General features: G+C 34.2%; 2 protein-coding genes across 2 annotated transcripts; one reads left to right on the top strand and one right to left on the bottom strand.

Moving 5' to 3' along the window:
- Positions 1-1,185: 1,185 nt before the first annotated feature.
- LOC104215261 (cytokinin riboside 5'-monophosphate phosphoribohydrolase LOG8-like) lies at positions 1,186-5,635 on the top strand. Its single transcript, XM_009765020.2, has 7 exons — positions 1,186-1,360; positions 1,498-1,595; positions 2,233-2,263; positions 2,424-2,523; positions 2,611-2,681; positions 4,497-4,640; positions 5,347-5,635. The coding sequence occupies exons 1-7, from the start codon at positions 1,265-1,267 to the stop codon at positions 5,425-5,427; spliced, it is 621 nt and encodes a 206-aa protein (XP_009763322.1). The 5' UTR covers positions 1,186-1,264; the 3' UTR covers positions 5,428-5,635.
- Positions 5,636-5,924: 289 nt separating this feature from the next.
- On the bottom strand, positions 5,925-8,343 carry LOC104215260 (uncharacterized). Its single transcript, XM_009765019.2, has one exon. The coding sequence runs from the start codon at positions 7,802-7,804 to the stop codon at positions 6,137-6,139; it is 1,668 nt and encodes a 555-aa protein (XP_009763321.1). The 5' UTR covers positions 7,805-8,343; the 3' UTR covers positions 5,925-6,136.
- Positions 8,344-17,444: the final 9,101 nt, after the last annotated feature.

Below are 17,444 nucleotides of genomic sequence, written 5' to 3'. Positions count from 1 at the left end.
CGCTTTTCTTGACAGACCAATTTTGGTCGCCAAATTTTGATCGCTTTTTTCTGAATTTCTAATAGTGAGTTGCGCAGGTCAAAAATTACGTGCTTACAGAAGGTCAAGTCGTAAACCCCCAAAAAACATGATTTGTTGTACCTCTAATAATTCTACGCAAAAGAACAAAGAAATTGCATTATTTGTCATTGATGATGTAATTCCTTTTTAATGACTTTTACTAATAAATTCAATAGTTGTTACTTGTTAGCACTTGGTATCATTTGGATATTCTCAATCCTCTACGATTCTCTGGTGATATCGTTGAAGACTTATATCTCAATGAATATTCAGTAGTCCTCTATTAGTTTATATTTTCAGAAAAAAGTAAGTATAGTAAGTATTCTTAAACTGATAAAAATTATATAGTAGCAATTCTACAAAATAATTAATAATGTCTGAAAACAATGTTGTCTGTGCTACTTGTGGAAGTAAATTAAATAACTATAATTATGAAGTTTTTAATTCATCAAGGGACATACTCAGGATTTAATATGTTTGAATAAAATTTTACAAAATTGCCTTTAAATAAAGTAGATTGACTTTCTTAGAAGTTAATGACAAACGAAATTCCAACTTGGATTTATTAAAATGGGACGAAAAAAACTAGAAAGCAAAATGGTATCAGTATATCCACCTTAGTAGAGTTCTAAAGGACAATAAGACTAATTTCAAAAGATATTTTAAAATAGGGATCTTTATGTACGTAGTCGTCCGGTTTTGCTGTTTACTTTTCTTTGCCGGTTATGTATATATTATACATTAATTATAGATAATTATACATATATTATACTCATATCATACATAAATTACACGTATGATTGTTTTTACGTTAATTTTTTTGAAAATATCGAGGAAATTAATTTGATCCTATAAGGTGAAAAGGGCTATTTTTGGTGCACCCACCGCAATAAAAGAAAGAAAATGTGATAATTTTCTTTGACTTTAGAAAAAAAAACTTAAAAAGAATTTTTATTACAATATAATAAAAAAAGTTGAATAATTAGTATTCCTATTACAACGGGCCATGAACTTTGCCTTACCTACATGTCATGCAAGCCTATCATAATGGTACTAACTTTTAACATTTATTCAATTTAATATTGCTTATTTATATATATCAAATCATTTGGCTGACTACTTAAAGTGAAACTCTTTCAAAGTACACAAATAAATCTCTAGCTATTTGTTTTGAAGTTGAAGGAAAATTAAACATCAAATTCATATGGACAAATTCAAGAAAATTTGTGTCTTTTGTGGAAGTAATTCAGGCAATAGGAAAATTTTCAGTGATGCTGCTCTTGATCTTGGAAGAGAACTGGTCTTTTTCTTTTTTTCTTCTCTCTTTCTCTTTATATGTGTATTTATAATTGTTTAAAAAATCTCTTCTTTATTTGTTTTGATAAAAAATATTATTGGATTTTAGAGGTTGTTATTATTAATAAAGAGAAGTTTTAGGTGGAGAGGAAGATGGATCTAGTTTATGGAGGAGGAAGTATTGGACTTATGGGGTTGGTTTCTCAAGCTGTTTATGATGGTGGATGCAATGTTCTTGGGTAAGTGAGAATCCTTCAACCCCCCCCCCCACACCCCACCCTCGTCCACAATCAAAACCTCGGTAAAAATTTGTCTGCATAATTAAGTGTTTACGCCAGACCAATTGATGCATAAGTATTTGCGCATACTTCTTTCACTAAATTATGATTACTTATTGTATATTTTCACTTTATGTTAATTCATGTTATCATAGCAAGTTAATATGATTTGGTGTAAACATCCAGTCAATTAAGTTTTACCGTCCAACCCCATTAATTTTTTTTCTGTTTTTTCTTGTATGATTAAATTTTGGAAGGATGGAAGGGAGAAAAGAAGAGGAAAAATTTATTGAAACATATTGTTTATACCATAATACGGTAACTTTTGTGTTTAAGTCATAAAACTAATTAAGATGAGAATGTGTGTTAATTTTTCACAATTAAGTAGTAACAGTACCTGAAGGACACATGTTATGTATTTATTGAGTTAGTGTAAACCCGAGGTATAAGTAATTTTTTTTCTAAGAAGGGATTTTATTGTGGTTCAACAAGTGAAACATAGTAAATTTTGAATGGGTAGGGGTTTTGTTTTGTATAATATGTTGATTTTCTAAAAATATTAACTTTTTTTTTTTGTTTCTTCTTTTCAATTGAATAGAATTATTCCAAGAGCTCTTGTTCCAGTAGAGGTATGAAATAAAATCTCAAACACCCTCCTTCCATTCTTTTCCCTTTTAATTCTTTTCATTTCACTTCCGCTTTAAATACAGTAAAAGATATGTATGTATATAGAAAAACGGATTCAGGATTTTAACTCGATGAATTCAATCTTTAATTAAACATAAACAGATATCGGGCCATGCAGTGGGAGAAGTATTAGTAGTATCTGATATGCATGAAAGGAAAGCTGAGATGGCTCGTAGAGCAGATGCTTTTGTTGCACTTCCTGGTAATAAAAACCCTAATATACTTTGATTCATATATATTTGAAATTTGAATTCATAATATATATTATTATTTGACTTTGATACTGAAGGAGGGTATGGAACAATGGAAGAATTACTTGAGGTGATAACATGGTCACAGCTTGGAATTCATGAAAAACCAGTAAGAATATTAATTACTTTTCTTCTCTTACTTTAGATTAATGTTCTACATTTTAATCATACTATCATATGTGTGTGTTCAAATAAATTTTTTTGAGATAATCTTATTGAATAAAAAATTGATTACTGATAATATAGCTATCTTCGATTGTTAGCTATCTTTTTGTTGGCGTAATATTCTAGGGAATACGGTGAAAATTTTCTGAAATTGAATGCTTGGATTTGTTTTTTACTAATTAATTAGTAAACTTTATAGGTGAAGAAAATAGCAGGTTACCCTATTTAAAAAGTATAAGATACTCTTGTTTTAGTTTGATACGGGTTCGAAAAGTCTAGTTTTGACTATACATAATAGAATAATTAAAAAATTAGTATAGTGTAAATTTTATAAAAGAATCGACTGAACCGAACCATTGACATCCAACCAAATTGAGCTTGCCCTCAACCCCGATAGGGTTATATAAATAGTCAACTTCTGATACTTTAATTTATTACAGACCAATGGGATTGCTGATTGATATTTAACTGTTTGATATTTGATTTCCAATTAATATCTTTATTTTTGGCGAGAAAGTAAGCATCAACTACGCTTACTATTTAAGAATATACCTTTCTTTTGAATATTCTCTTCTTCTTTTTTATAAGAAGAGAATCTCAATCAATGCATGTGTCATACTTCACATAATAAACTCAACCAAAAGAAAATTAGTTAATCCAAATCATATGTGAAATGAAGATTTGAGATCTCCTTCTGGATTATTTTTATTTTAATAATTTCATGATGGGATGTAGACATACCAAGTCTGTCTTATTGTATCATGTTTCACAAAAATAAACTCAACCGATACAATAATAATTAATCCTAACCAAATGTGAATCCAAGATTTTGAGGACTTTTTTCTATTATTTTATTTTATATGGCTATAAATAAATGCTCTTTAAATTAATAAACAAAAAAGGACAAAAAAGATGAACAAATAAGCTAGCTAGTCACCATAAAATCTTTAGTAATAAGAGGCATTTAATTTATATTTGTTAATTAAACATTCATGCATGAAACCACAAGTTAGATACTTCAATCAAATCAATATAATTAGGTAGCAATGATAATTGTATCGACATTCAACTCGACACCCTTCCTACCTTGAAAAGGATAGATAGACATTTCTAGAATATCACAAGCCTCTGCATTTTTGCTTTATTAAATTTTTTTATTATCGTGATGTCTGAATCAATTTCTGCGTACCTCAACTAATTTTACAATGTGCCTACTACCACCTCCCTCCCCCCCCCGCCCCACTAGCACAGGTCATGTGTAACTCTATCGACCAAAACTGGGACAGAATTATTTTATGCTATGTTTTGGTGATTATCAAGAGTCATTTTAATATATATGATTAGAGATTTATATGTCATATAGTTTTAGTCCGTTTGAAATTGAGACATAGTTGATTGATTAATACTCCCTCCGACCTACAATAAGTGATTTTTTGGCCTTTTTTTGTGGTCCAAAAAATTTGATTTTTCCAGATTTCAAGAATGAATTAATTATGTTTTTCCTACATTGCCCATGGAGTAAATAGTGTTGGAGTATGTGTTAGGAGTATTTATGTAAAGGGATAGTAAAGGTTAATATGGCCAACTTCATTGCTAATTAATGTTAAAAAGTGGATTTCTTAATCTGTATGAAAACAGTCAAATAATTACTTATTGTGGACCAGGGGAGTACTTCCTTTTCAGCATTGCATTTTGAGCATATATACTGTTTCCAACAATAGACATAATCCTAGTAAAAGATTGCAATATATTGAAACAGGTTGGATTATTGAACATAGATGGATATTATGATTGCTTGCTTGGATTATTTGACAAAGGTGTAGAAGAAGGATTTATTAAACCTTCAGCCAGAAATATTGTCATTTCAGCTTCAACAGCCAAAGAGCTTTTAGAAAAGATGGAGGTACTTTCTTTAACAATGCTCCCAAAATCTTATATCATATAACTATATTTCAACAAGAAGATAATAATAAAGTAGGTGAAACTATGAGAGACCAGGGCTCAAATTTCATCTACCTAAGTTTTGGTGGGCAGAGTTACTTGGTTATGTTGCTCGGACTCTTTAAAATTATTGCGGGGTGCATGTCGGATCCTCCAAAAGTAAGTCCATTTTGGAGGATCTGACATAGGTATGACTGCATTTTTGGAGAGCCCGAGCAACATAATTACGTGATACTTATATTGATGGGAGTGGAACAGCTGAGGTATGTGCAAGCTGGTCCCGACACCAGCCTTATAAATAAAATACATAGTCAGTACTTAGATAGAGGTCTCACAAAGGAAAAGAGAACAGAAAAAGGATATTGGTCAGTTGAGAAACACCAGAGAAGTCTTAGGAAGAGAAACAAAACCAACAAAGTTGAACTATCACAAGGGTTATGACCTATAATAGCAAGATTGGCTACAAAGTAACAAGTTTATTACAACAACAACACAGTGAAATCCCACACGTGGAGTCTGAGACGGTAGTGTGTACGCAGATCTTACCCCTACTCCGGAGGAGTAGAAAGGCTGTTTCTGATAGACCCTCGGCACAATAAGATGAAAACAAAGTAACAAGGTTATTAATTCAGTAAAAAGTTTATTAATGTTGCTGTTCCCTTTTGCAGGATTATGCACCAATACACAATCAAGTAGCACCAAGCAGGTGTTGGAACACTAGTGGTGGATCAGTGACAAGAAGTTCATAATTTCTGGCTGGAGTTTGTCATATTACCCAAGTGTGAAGATTGTATTTTCCATTGTTTGACAGAAACTTTGTAATTTACCACTCACATGAAAATTCCAAGTGAAAAGGAACACACAAAAGAAAGAATACTTTGGTTTTGAATAGCAAAAAATGTTGTAAATTTGGTAAAAGAACATTGATTTGTTGTGTATGGGATGAGATTCAACAAAGCTGGAACTGGTCCCTCATTGCCTTTTGAAACAAACCTATGATCTAGATCTCATTTAACAAGAGTCAACACCCTCATTCAAATAGGCAAATGAATTACTTTTCCTATAAACCAATACATGCACATGAATATACAAGAAATAACTTGAAGTTTAAACTGGTACTTCAGCTAATTTTCAGTATTTCAGTTCTTGAACATTATGCTAAAGAAGTCGAGCTTCAATATCCGTCCTTGGGAAAAGGAGAGAATAAAACTAAGCAAAGATGAATGATAAGTTTCTGGAGACAATATAGAGGCAACAACTCTCAATCTAGTGAAGATTATAGTGCTGAATATTGTACAAATGTGTGACGAGACAAGCGTTTAACCAATACATTAACGAACAACTATTATCACAGCTTGAAAGAACTCAAAACCTCCAATACAGAACTAAGCAAATTTTGAAACAGAGGAAACAAGTGTAATGATGTTTACGTAGCACTACAAGATATCTCCTACCTGTCTAACACGTATTAATTCCATCCTTGCAATCTTTTGTCAAGTTGTAAAATGTCTCAACCCGTGATTTTGCTCGAACAAGGACCTCTGTGTCAACTTCAACTCTCATATACCCGTCAAATTCAACTGGGCGACCATTGTTTAGTTGCGTTGTTTCATTATACCACTCACTTGTATTACTCCACAAGTAGTTATAATCATCAAGCAAGTGCACCTTGTAGTGAGATCTAAGCTTATCAAAATAATTATAGAAAGGCTCGTTTGTGGCAACATACAGATTCCTCCAAGGTGTAATAATACCTTGAAGCTTTGCCACAAGGGCATCGGGGGATGTATCAGCATCCAGGTGGGGCCATAACTTCTTATTCTGTGCTTTCTCCCCACGAATAACATGAACAGCATCAAAATCCCAGTCCATGCTTCCACTAATCTCAGTTACTATATTCATCAATCTCTTTGATTTCCATAACGCCTGCCACGGTCTCTGGATGTATTTTGCAGACGGCCCTTCACAGACCCGATACCAATAATTCTCTGGTTCAGGGGCGTCGAATTGCCTCCATATAATTGTGCTCATATCCTTCGTTAGTTCCAAGGGGGACACTTTGTAGTCCTTAACCTTTCGTACGGAGATTTTCTTCTTATGCGTCTTATCCCATTTCTTCCAATCTTTAAGGAAGTCTCCTTCCTCGACGATGGATGCAGTCTCTTTCAAATGTTCAAAATCAAAATAGAACCTAAAGTCTTTTCCCTCCTCATCTTTATGACTACGAGTATGAGAAGCTGCCAAGCAGATACTCAAATCCATAACGAACGTACGATTCAAGTACTGAGCCTCGCCCAAAGCACATAGAAAACTCCATAAGTACTGGTTCATTCCTTTACAGTAATCACCACCCCGTGAATAGTACAAGTATCTCCCGTTCTTGAAAGCTGAATCTGGTCCCAAGATCGGAATTGTATCATTGATCTCCTCATCCAGAACAGGTGGAGAAATTTTAGCCTTCGGGCTAGTTCTAGTGGAATTAACACGGAGTCTTGGGCGACGGGCATTTACTCCTGAATGCCAGCGACCTGCGTGAACCACTTTGTAACTACAATCATCAGTAAACCCAATCCTAAACCTCCGGAAATCCCTGTACTTTCTCCAAGATCTCTCTTTCTTGTTTCTGAACCTCCACGCCACATCACACTCAGTCGGCTTTGATCCATTAACAGGAGCTCGATAGTCCAAAAACGCAATGGACTTAAAGGTCTTTAAGTTAAACCTCTGAATCGTGATCAAGATCCGAGGATCGGAACAATTCACTACAGTCACATCCTCACATCCTGATTTCAAAGTCACATTGGGCAGTTTCTCTTCAGATTTCTCAATAGTAGCTTCGGTAATCGGCACTAAAGGAAAAGCTCCATCAGGAGCTGACATAGGAGTAGTGGCAACATCTTCACCAGTTTTTAGGACAGAATTATCAATTTTGAATGTGGCATTTTCGACTTGGGTGAAAACTCTAGTTAAAGCTCTAGAAGATTCCCATGGATCAGGTGGTTGGTATGTAATAGCAACTACAGTAAATATAAGCACAGAGAATACAAAAACTGAGAAACACACATTGCTTATAACTTTTATCAAGTTTTGCCCAATTGGGTCAGATGTTGAATTCAATTCCTTCATTTCTACAAAACTCTTAAGTCTCCAAATCAAATGCAAATCATCTAAACAAAGTATCAAGAGTAAGCTAAAAAAGAGATTTTTAGGACAAAATCAAGATAATGGCTTACTCACCTCTAATCTGAAAAACTGACCCTTTATTCAAAATTACAAAATCAACAATAAAAATTGAATCTTGGGGTTGATAAGCACTGAAAACCTCAAATTTCAGATGCAGAAAAGATTGGATCTTGGAAAAAATTTAATCTTTTTTGACGATAAATTGGGTACGAGAGGGTTAAAATCTTAGTTTTTACAACTGGGGTTTGAGTGAAAAATTGGATCTTGAATTGGGTTTGTATAGAAAGAGAGGTTTTTGAGAAATTGGAAAAGGATTTTAATTGATCTGAGCTTAATAATGGGGATTAAACAAGCAGAAAATTTGAAACAGATCTGAGAAGGATTTGATATGATATATCCTGTGTCTTTACTCTGAAGGCTTTAGGACTTTAGCTATAGAAAATTGAGATTTTCTTCTTCTTTCCCTTTTTAATTACTCCCTCCGTTCATACTTGTGGTCTTAAAATTTTAAATATAAAAAGTTTACGAGATCATGACATTTATATGGCTATAAATTTTTTTTATTAAAGATAAATAAATAAAATAAAAAAATTTAAAATTAAATTATTTTTAAATTTTAAAATATATCATTTATTTTGAAACAAATTAAAAAAGAAATCATTTCATTTTACATGAGAGAAGGAGGGAGTAGCTTTTTTCTTTTTCTTTTTTAAGTTAGATTAATTACTACTGCTAGTTTGTCGTATTGCTGTATGAACAACAGTTAAGTGAGCTGTCACTTTGGACTCTGGTTGTTTGAGTGCTATGTCAGCAAGAAATGGGACCCACGTAGGAGAACTGTCTGAAAGTTATTTTTAGCACAAACAAAAGAGAAAAAAGAAAAAGAAAAAGAAAAAAAGAATATTGGAATTCAATTTCCATCAATTTTTTTATCTTCTTTTATTGTTATTAGCTAATATTAGTCAATTAGCTATTTGTAGCAAAAAAAATATGTCAAATTTTTATTTTCTTTTGAGTTGGTATTATTAGAATACATTGGGTACATCTTAAAGAGCTTGAATCTCAGTTTTGGGATGATTTGGTGGAGGTTTGAGGTGGTTTGAATTAAAAATTTGAAGTAGAAGATGAACATAAAAAATGATGTATATCACACTGTGTATCACATATGTGTCATATTTATATCAAATGTGTATCACATGTATATCCATGCACCGGTGTGTCAGATAGATGTGTGATACATGTGTCGCATAAGAATTTTTTGAACTCGATTTTAACTACGAAATTTGATACCAAATCAGTCCAAATCATTTTCAATCTTCCTCAAATTTTGTATATTGACTCACTTATATGTTTTTAATGAATTTCAACCATACCTATTGAAAAAGTCCTTTTTGCTTTATATATATATATATATATATATATATATATATATATATATCATCTTATTTGCTATCTTATCCATAAAATTTCCTTTCCGTCTTGCATCTAATGTTGCTTAGCACGCTTAAAAATATGGAAGGAGATCTTTGCATGTGATTCTTTGAGAGAAAATACTTTATTTATTTGGATTTCTAATTTTTATATATGCTTGACTAGTTTTGATAAGTCTATCATTAATGACTAGAGGTTGGTAAATTGGGACTTATTTGGAACATTTCTGTAAGTTTCCCATCTAAGACTGTATTGTGGTCCGGGACTGAGAAAACAGGTCGGTCCTAAGCGGTCCTAGGAGCCCACTGTGGACTGGTCCTCCATATTGAGACCGTGATCCCGGGACCGGCTGGCGGGCCTGGTCGGTTCAACCGGGCCCAATGACTATTTTTCAAAAAAAAAAATTAAATTGGCCAACGGTTGGAAGTTTAAAAACTAGTCGTTGGACTGCCAATTTAGTCGTTTGGCTTTTTAAAAAATAGCTATTTGGCCACCAAACTTTGTTTTAACCCCAAACTTTTTATAATTACACTTTTTTCCTATTCTCAACTATAAATATCCTCTTATTTTTTTTATTTTTACTCACAAAATCATCAATCTCTCTCTAATTTTTTTCTATAATTCCTTACTTTATTATTGCAATTTGTGAAAAATTGTGAAGGTGGTGAATTGAAGTATCCAAGTCTTCAACGATATACAATTTTCAAGAAGTTGTTCGTCAATTCGGTAAACTCGTTCCAACTCTTAAGTTTTAATATTATAGTTTTGTTTGTTTTGTTTGTATAATTATAATTAATATGGCCTTTTCTTTGAAAAAAATGTTTGGTGGTAAGGGAAAATATAAAATTGGTGAATCTAGTGGCCAAGCTACTACTCCTCCCCGGGCTTCCCGACGCAGACCTGTTACCCGTCCTCCTCCACCTATTATTCTTGATAGTGATAACCCTTGTTTTCAATTTACCGATAGTCAATTTTGCCATGATATTGCATCAGGTCAACAATTAAATGATGAATACATGAATGCTCTTTATGGTAATCAAACTATCGATGAAAATGATGAGGAAAATGAAGATTTAGATGAAACGCAACCGGATTTAGATGATACACCTACTAGTCCTATTGTTAACCCAACTGATAATAATCCAAATGATGCCCCGCCTGACCCTCTTGTAGTAACCCCTACTTTTAATAGACAACCTTCTAGACGGTGCAAAACATCTCTTGTTTGGCACCTTTTTACTCAACTAAGAGATCAAAATAAGGCTAAGTGTAAAACTTATGGGACTTTGATGGCTCATAAATATATTGGAGACCGTAGCGGTACGGGTACTTTGGCTAGACACATAAAGACACACCCTAGAGATAAAGCTAGATTTATTCAAATGAAAGCTGCGCAAGAGGGGACACGTGTAGGTACTAAAGTTAACCCTAGTACCGGGTCAAATCTAGTTCAACCGGGAATTAACACTATTACCGGTGGCATTTTATATTACGATCCAAATAAAGATCGTGAAGAATTGACAAAAATGGTTATTGTTATGTGCTTACCCTATAGTTTTCCTTCTAACCCTCACTTTGTGCATTATATTAGAAGAGTTTTTAATCCTACTTATAAAGGATGGCATCGCGCAACCGTAAAGAGCGATATTTATAAATATAAACATGAATATGAACAATATTTGTGTTATTTATTAACTTATATAAATTATCGCGTTGCTATTACTACTGATATTGATAGAAGTGGTAATGACTATGATTATCTTACTGTTACCATTCATTGGATTGATGAGGAATGGAAAATGCAAAAGCACACTATTGCTTATAGAATAATTAATTCACGTCACACAGGTAAGTTTATTACTAACACAGTTGCAGATATTTGTAGATATTTTTACATTAAAGATAAAATAATGTTAGTTTCAATGGATAATGCTTCTAGTAACACTAATGTTATAGGCTTACTTACAACTACACTAAATCCTGCATTTAGTAATATTTTTCATGTTAGATGTATTTGTCATATTTACCATTTAATTGTCGATGATGGTATGAAAATATTAAATGTTGAAATTGAAAAGGTTAAAATGGCTCTTAATTGGCTTTTTTATTCAAATCGTAGAAGTAGACTTCGAGAATATTTTAAAAATGTGATGAATTTGGCCTTAGAAAAAGAAGGGTTCCTAAACCTTGTTCGACTAGATGGAATTACATGTATGAAAGTTTAGTTGTTGCATATGAATATAGAAACCCAATAAACGCAACGTTTAATGCCCATGTTGGTGGTGGTGATGATGATGATGAACACCTTACAAATCAAGATTGGACTAATGTTAAAATGCTTGTAGACTTTTTAGAACAATTTCATGTTGCTACAAATGAATTATCTGGGAAATACTAACTATTTAGTTTATATTGCAGCACTTGCAGATTTGTTTACTCAATTTTCAGATAGTGGGGTAATTTATCAACTTGCTATTAATTCTATGAAAGATAAGTTTAAAAAATATTTTTTCCCTATCCCCTATTTTTGGTGTTGCTGCCATATTAAATCCTACTATGAAATTAGGAGGTCCTCACTTTTTGTATACAAATATTTATAAGGCTTTATCACTTTCAGATGAAGGATTTGCTACACTTGTAGATGCAAAATCCTCAATTAAAATAAATGCTCAAACAATTTATAATGCTTATCAACTTGCCTTAGATCATGTTAGACCAAATGTTCCTACTCCTACTTCATCTAGTTCGCAATCATCTAAAAGAACTGCAGACCTAAAAGCACTTAGTTCTTGGACGGAGTTCAGGGGTTCTTAAGGTGATAATATTGGAAATAGTTTACAACTAAATGAGCTTCAAGTTTATTTGTCGCAGGGACCTGAATCAAAAAATCCCGACATCTCCTTTGATGTTTTGGAATGGTGGAAGGACAAAGAAAAACACTATACGGTTCTTTCAAGGATGGATCGAGATATTTTAAGTATTCAAGCTTCAACAATGGCATCGGAGAGCGCTTTCAGTCAAACGAGACTTCAAATCGGTGATCATAGAGCGTCTATGAGGGAGAGCTTGGAAAAATCAGTACTCTTTAGAGATTGGATCCATTAGGAAAGAAGAAATTTTGGACTTGCTGAATCACAACCGGAGATAGACGAAGCTTATGAAAAAATGTTAGTAGAACTTGCGGAGGATGCTACTTCGCCCGGAAGCGGTGATGAACAAGCTTCTTTTCCGCCACCACCAACTGAAATTCCTCCGAACCTTGAAGGATTTATGAAATTTGTTAGAGATAATACATAGACTAATATGTAACTTGTGTTCTGGCACATCTTCATTAGTTTTTTTTCCTTTTAATGGTGGTATTAGCACCTTGTTGTGCTTATTCCATTGGGAAAAACTAAGAAAGATATTGCCATTTTTTGTTCTCGTAATAATAAAAATTATAAGGCATTCCCTTGAATATTTATTTGCAATTTTTTTGTGTTTAAATTTGAATTAGAAGATTTAAGTCACAATTATAAAATATAATTCACAAGAAATTGCCTTAGATAAAAAAAATCAAAAAAAAAGCCCAGAACACTTAGGCTCGTTGTCTCGCCACCTTTTTCTCGCGAAATCGGGCTTGTGACATTTGGGAGGACAACTCGTCCCTTTTGAGAATTGGGTTTTGGAATTTGAAGAGTCGCCACCTAATGATTAAGTGCATTAGGACACTGAGAAGGGTTTGAGTTTGAAGAACCAGAGTTTGGGTAAGGGCTAGAAATTATCTCGAGGAGAAGGTGTTAGGCACCCCTCAAGATCCACTAGTGTGGTTCCCAGCCATGTTACAATTGTGACTTCACATAATCAAATAAGCCCTTAAGGGCTCAAGTAAGAAGGGGTCCACATATAACATTGCAAGTAAGTCAAAACTTGGGAAAGGATAAAAAGGGCAAAAGATTTAAATAATTCTAAACGGAAATGGATGAAAGCAAGTAAAGGGGAAGGGGGTCTTAGGTTTATGATTAATATGGATCACATCAATGCAATACCCGGCAATCGCTCCTCAGAAGAGGGGTTGCACGTGGTATTAGCGCACCAGTCATCATATCCATAGCTACCCTTCCCACCCCGTTAAGGTATTAAAAAGCAGAATGGTGTCGTTACTTATTGCATGCTATTACCCGTCCCGATCCTATCAGTCCTAGAGGTATTTGAGACTACTAGTCCTAGATGGGAGGGAGTTGGGGCCTTTTCAGAGTTTCAAAAGGATAAAAATCTAGGTGACAAGCAAAACAAATAGCAATTAAAGGGTTAACAAATTGCAATTAAAGCTCAAGTAGGCCTCCTCATTCAAAGCAGCAAGTTATTTAGCATGACTTACAAGTACTGGTTAGGTCTTTAATGAATAAGGCGTATGATAGACTGATACATCACATATTTCTCAGATGAGGAGTCCGAATTAGCCTTGTCTGGATGTGGTTTATCAAAATTGACGCAATTGATTACCTAATAGTTTGCCTAAGTGAGACCTATAGGCATGATATCTAGAATGAAGTTGATTATTAGACCTATAATTGTTTGCCTAATATATGTGCAGAAGTATAGAAAAAATCCTAAGATCATAATTTCTATATGCAGCAAATACAGAAGTACAAGAACTTAAGGACATGATTTCCAAGATGAGAGTGCAGAAGTAAATAACCTATAGGCATAATTTCTATATGCAGAACTTATAGGCATGATTTCTAAGATGCAGAAGTGTAGAAGTGCAGAAAACTTAAGATTATGTTTTCTATATGCAGAACTTATAGGCATAATTTCTAAGATGCAGAAGTGCAGAAAACTTAAGATCATGTTTTCTATATGCAGAACTTATAGGCATAATTTCTAAGATGCAGAAGTGCAGAAATTATAGGCATGAGTTCTAAGATGCAGAATTTATAGACATGAATTCAGAAATGCAGAACCTATAGGCATTGTGAGCACGTGATTTTTGCCCTATGAGAACTACTCCCAAAATTCAAAATAAAATGGTTTGGTGTTGTTTGTGATTTATTTGTATTTTTGTCTGTGCATGTTTATTTCTACTTTAATTAAGAAAAATACAAAAAAATATGTGTTACATGTGCATTAGGATTTAATTTTACAATTTAAGAATTAATTAAACAAACAAGTTTCTTTTACAAAATGGAAAATCACAAAAAAATAATTTACTTTGCATTTTAGCATTTAATGTCAAATTGTGTGATTTTATTTTTAATTGATATTCAATTGTGTGTGATAATTATTATTAAGGGTTGATTAGTATTTTGTAGGATAATTTTGGCTTTAAAACTTATTTTAGAATTTTGGTTTTGGGAATTAAAAAGAAAATAGAAGAAAAAGAAGAAAACAAGAGAAAAATCGGACTGGGCCAATTTTAAAAGAGAGTTCAGGACCAGTCCAAATACCCTCTTGCCCGGTCCAACCCAGCCAGCCTTAATGGAACGACGCCGTTTGGGCATGAAAAATTTGGGTCGTTGATCTCACTCGATCGAACGGTCCAGTCAATCCCCATATATATCCAAACGACATCGTATATAGCCGATAGATCCAGGCCACCCATTTCATTTGATCCAACGCCTCAAAACAATCCCCACAACCCAACCCACTTGCCCCCGGATCGACCCCACCCCAGTACTACCCCAAAACGACACCGTCTCCTTTAAATGAACTGATCCAGGCCATTGATCGTGCCTGATCTAACTGCCAGGATTAGACCACCCCCTCCGTATATAAACCCAACCTCTCACCTCACACCCCCCTAAGCCACACCCCTGTTCATCGTCTCCTTCAGAGACAAACCAAACAACCCTCCAAACCCTAGCCGCCCTGAAACCCCTTCGCTTGAAAGCCGACGGCAATGACGCCGATGACCATGAAACTAACTCCCATAGAGCATCTAACCACCATCTCCACGAATCCCTTAACTGTTTTGCTCGAATCAGACTGTAGCTTCTCGAATCTTCAATCGAAGATTCGAGCAAATTTGAAACCCCCCCAACTAATCCCAAACTCACACCAAGGCACCCCCTGACCACCCTCGTTATGGATCTGTTAACCGTTTGCCTTGAATCAACCTCCATCTTCTCGAATCTTCAATCGAAGATTCGAGCAGAACTCGAACCTACCCCAACCAAGCCCAAATTCACACCTTGGCACCCGATGACCTCCCTCGTGCCCAAACCACCTTTGGTTTGAATCGAATCTAGCTAGAAACACTCGAACCCCAAATCGAAATGTAAGAACCCTAGAAAACCAAAACTGGTTTCTGTCTAAAGTTTAAGGGAATTTGGGTGTTTAACTGACCTTAGTCGAAGTGTTCTCAGTTGAGAACACTCGATTAAGGTCCGTTCGACCTCAAATAGTTCGAGTTAGAGTCCAAGTCAGGGTCGTCTAGGGTCCGAATATTTGAGGTATTTTTCCGGTCCTGTTGGTTCCATTTTTTGTATGTATTTATATCTGTTTATTTGTTTAGTTTAGTTCTATTGACTTTTCATTTCTTTTGTTGATTGATTCTACCCGTCTTCATTGACCCTTTATTTGGTCGAACTTTTTCTGGTCATGGTTAATGAATGTGATAAAACTATATAATCGATTTGAATGAGTGTCGTCGATTAGTTAAGTTTTGTTATGAATCCCTATTTTCTATCAATACGATTCGAATAACCTGTGTGCCTGTTCGATTCTTATTTGCTATTGATTGTATATGTTGTAATTCGTGTAGTCGATTGAATAAGTGTCGTCGATTAGTTTTACATGCTTCAATTCTGATTAAATAACTTGATAACAATATGATTCGTACTGCTTCAATTCTGATTGAATCATTGTTTGAATTTGATTGTGAATTGGTTATAGCTGTAGTACTTTAGTGATCAGTTAAAAATCAGTTGTTAGGTTTGTAACTTAGAAAACAGATCGATTGAAGTTTAGGGCATGCCAGTAATACACAAGGATTAAGGGGGTATTTTGGGGATTGAAAAGTTTAGAAATTGGCTAGTTTAAGTGGGCTGACAGTAGGGTACTAAAATATCATTAAACTAATACAATTGTTTAGTGCTAATGGGGAACAAGACATAATGATGGGGGAAAGGTTTAAAGAAAATGGATTAAGAAATAGGTGCCCATACCTATTTGAATTTAAATAAAGAAAAGACAAGTGTAGTGGGTAACAAAACATATACTAGTGGAATTAAAAGGAGATGATGGGTAGAAGTAGTGGGAAAATTCTGCCCAAAGTGCTTTTAAAAGTTGAGGGGCAGGGTCAGTTGGTTATAAATAGAGTCACTTAAGACAGATTTAAGGGGGAATTTTAATTTCTGAAAATCTGAGGAGAGACCTGGAGAGAGGAAAAAGTGAATCTGAGAGGAATATTTTTGAGTCTTGAATCAGTTCCGAGAGAGAGTATAAAGAAAGGATATTGTTCCATTGAGTTCTAGGCAGAATTTAGATTCCAAGCACTGGTTCTTGCCCTTTTGATTGTTGAATCTATTTGGCAGTCTATTGATTCTATTTCTGAATTTATCCGAAGCTCAGTTTGTTCTGCTTTTGGGTGTCTGTATTGCTGTTGGTTGACAAACTCATTCCGGGTTGTGGTTGAGTGTTATCCTGGTCTTAAAACTAGTTTTTTTGGAGCTATTCTAAATCCCATTGCTGCTGTATTGTCTGATGCTTACCTTCTGCTGACTTCTCCTTCTTCGTGTCCTATTTTTCAATCCAGGTACACTTTTCGAATCGCCTTGATGTAGCTCCTTGAAGTTGAAAAATGGAAATGTTCACAGATTTGTGTTCATTTATAGGTTGCCTGTTGTTTACAATTGGATGAATTGTTAGTTAATTATATCTAGTCGATATTGATTATGTGTTTAGTATTATGTGAATAGTGGATACACACTGATTGTAATTAAGAGCTACTGAACTGCTATGCTCCTGTTGACATGCTGTTAGTTTACAAATTTGAGCTGCTAGGTTGTCAGTTGCTTTACCATAACAATTAGTACTAGATGAAGTTATTTGAACTCTTGATTCGTTATGCTATAAGGGATTCATGTCAAAATGGGCAATTAGTTAGGGACAATAATTTAATTAGAAACAGAAGCATCAGAATGTTCGAATGTGTGCTGGTTTGTTTTGG

Source organism: Nicotiana sylvestris, chromosome 11, assembly GCF_000393655.2.
Source record: "Nicotiana sylvestris chromosome 11, ASM39365v2, whole genome shotgun sequence".
Classification (NCBI taxonomy): Eukaryota; Viridiplantae; Streptophyta; class Magnoliopsida; order Solanales; family Solanaceae; genus Nicotiana; species Nicotiana sylvestris.
The sequence above is the reverse complement of the archived record's forward strand: the minus strand, read 5'-3'. Positions and strand labels throughout refer to the sequence as shown.

Excerpts from the sequence above, each read along its gene's own strand:
- LOC104215260 (XM_009765019.2), bottom strand. The coding sequence starts at position 7,804 with ATGAAGGAATTGAATTCAACATCTGACCCAATTGGGCAAAACTTGATA.
- LOC104215261 (XM_009765020.2), top strand. The coding sequence starts at position 1,265 with ATGGACAAATTCAAGAAAATTTGTGTCTTTTGTGGAAGTAATTCAGGC. Across the intron at positions 2,682-4,496 it reads TTGGAATTCATGAAAAACCA|GTTGGATTATTGAACATAGA; the intron begins GTAAGAATATTA and ends ATATTGAAACAG. Across the intron at positions 4,641-5,346 it reads AGCTTTTAGAAAAGATGGAG|GATTATGCACCAATACACAA; the intron begins GTACTTTCTTTA and ends TCCCTTTTGCAG.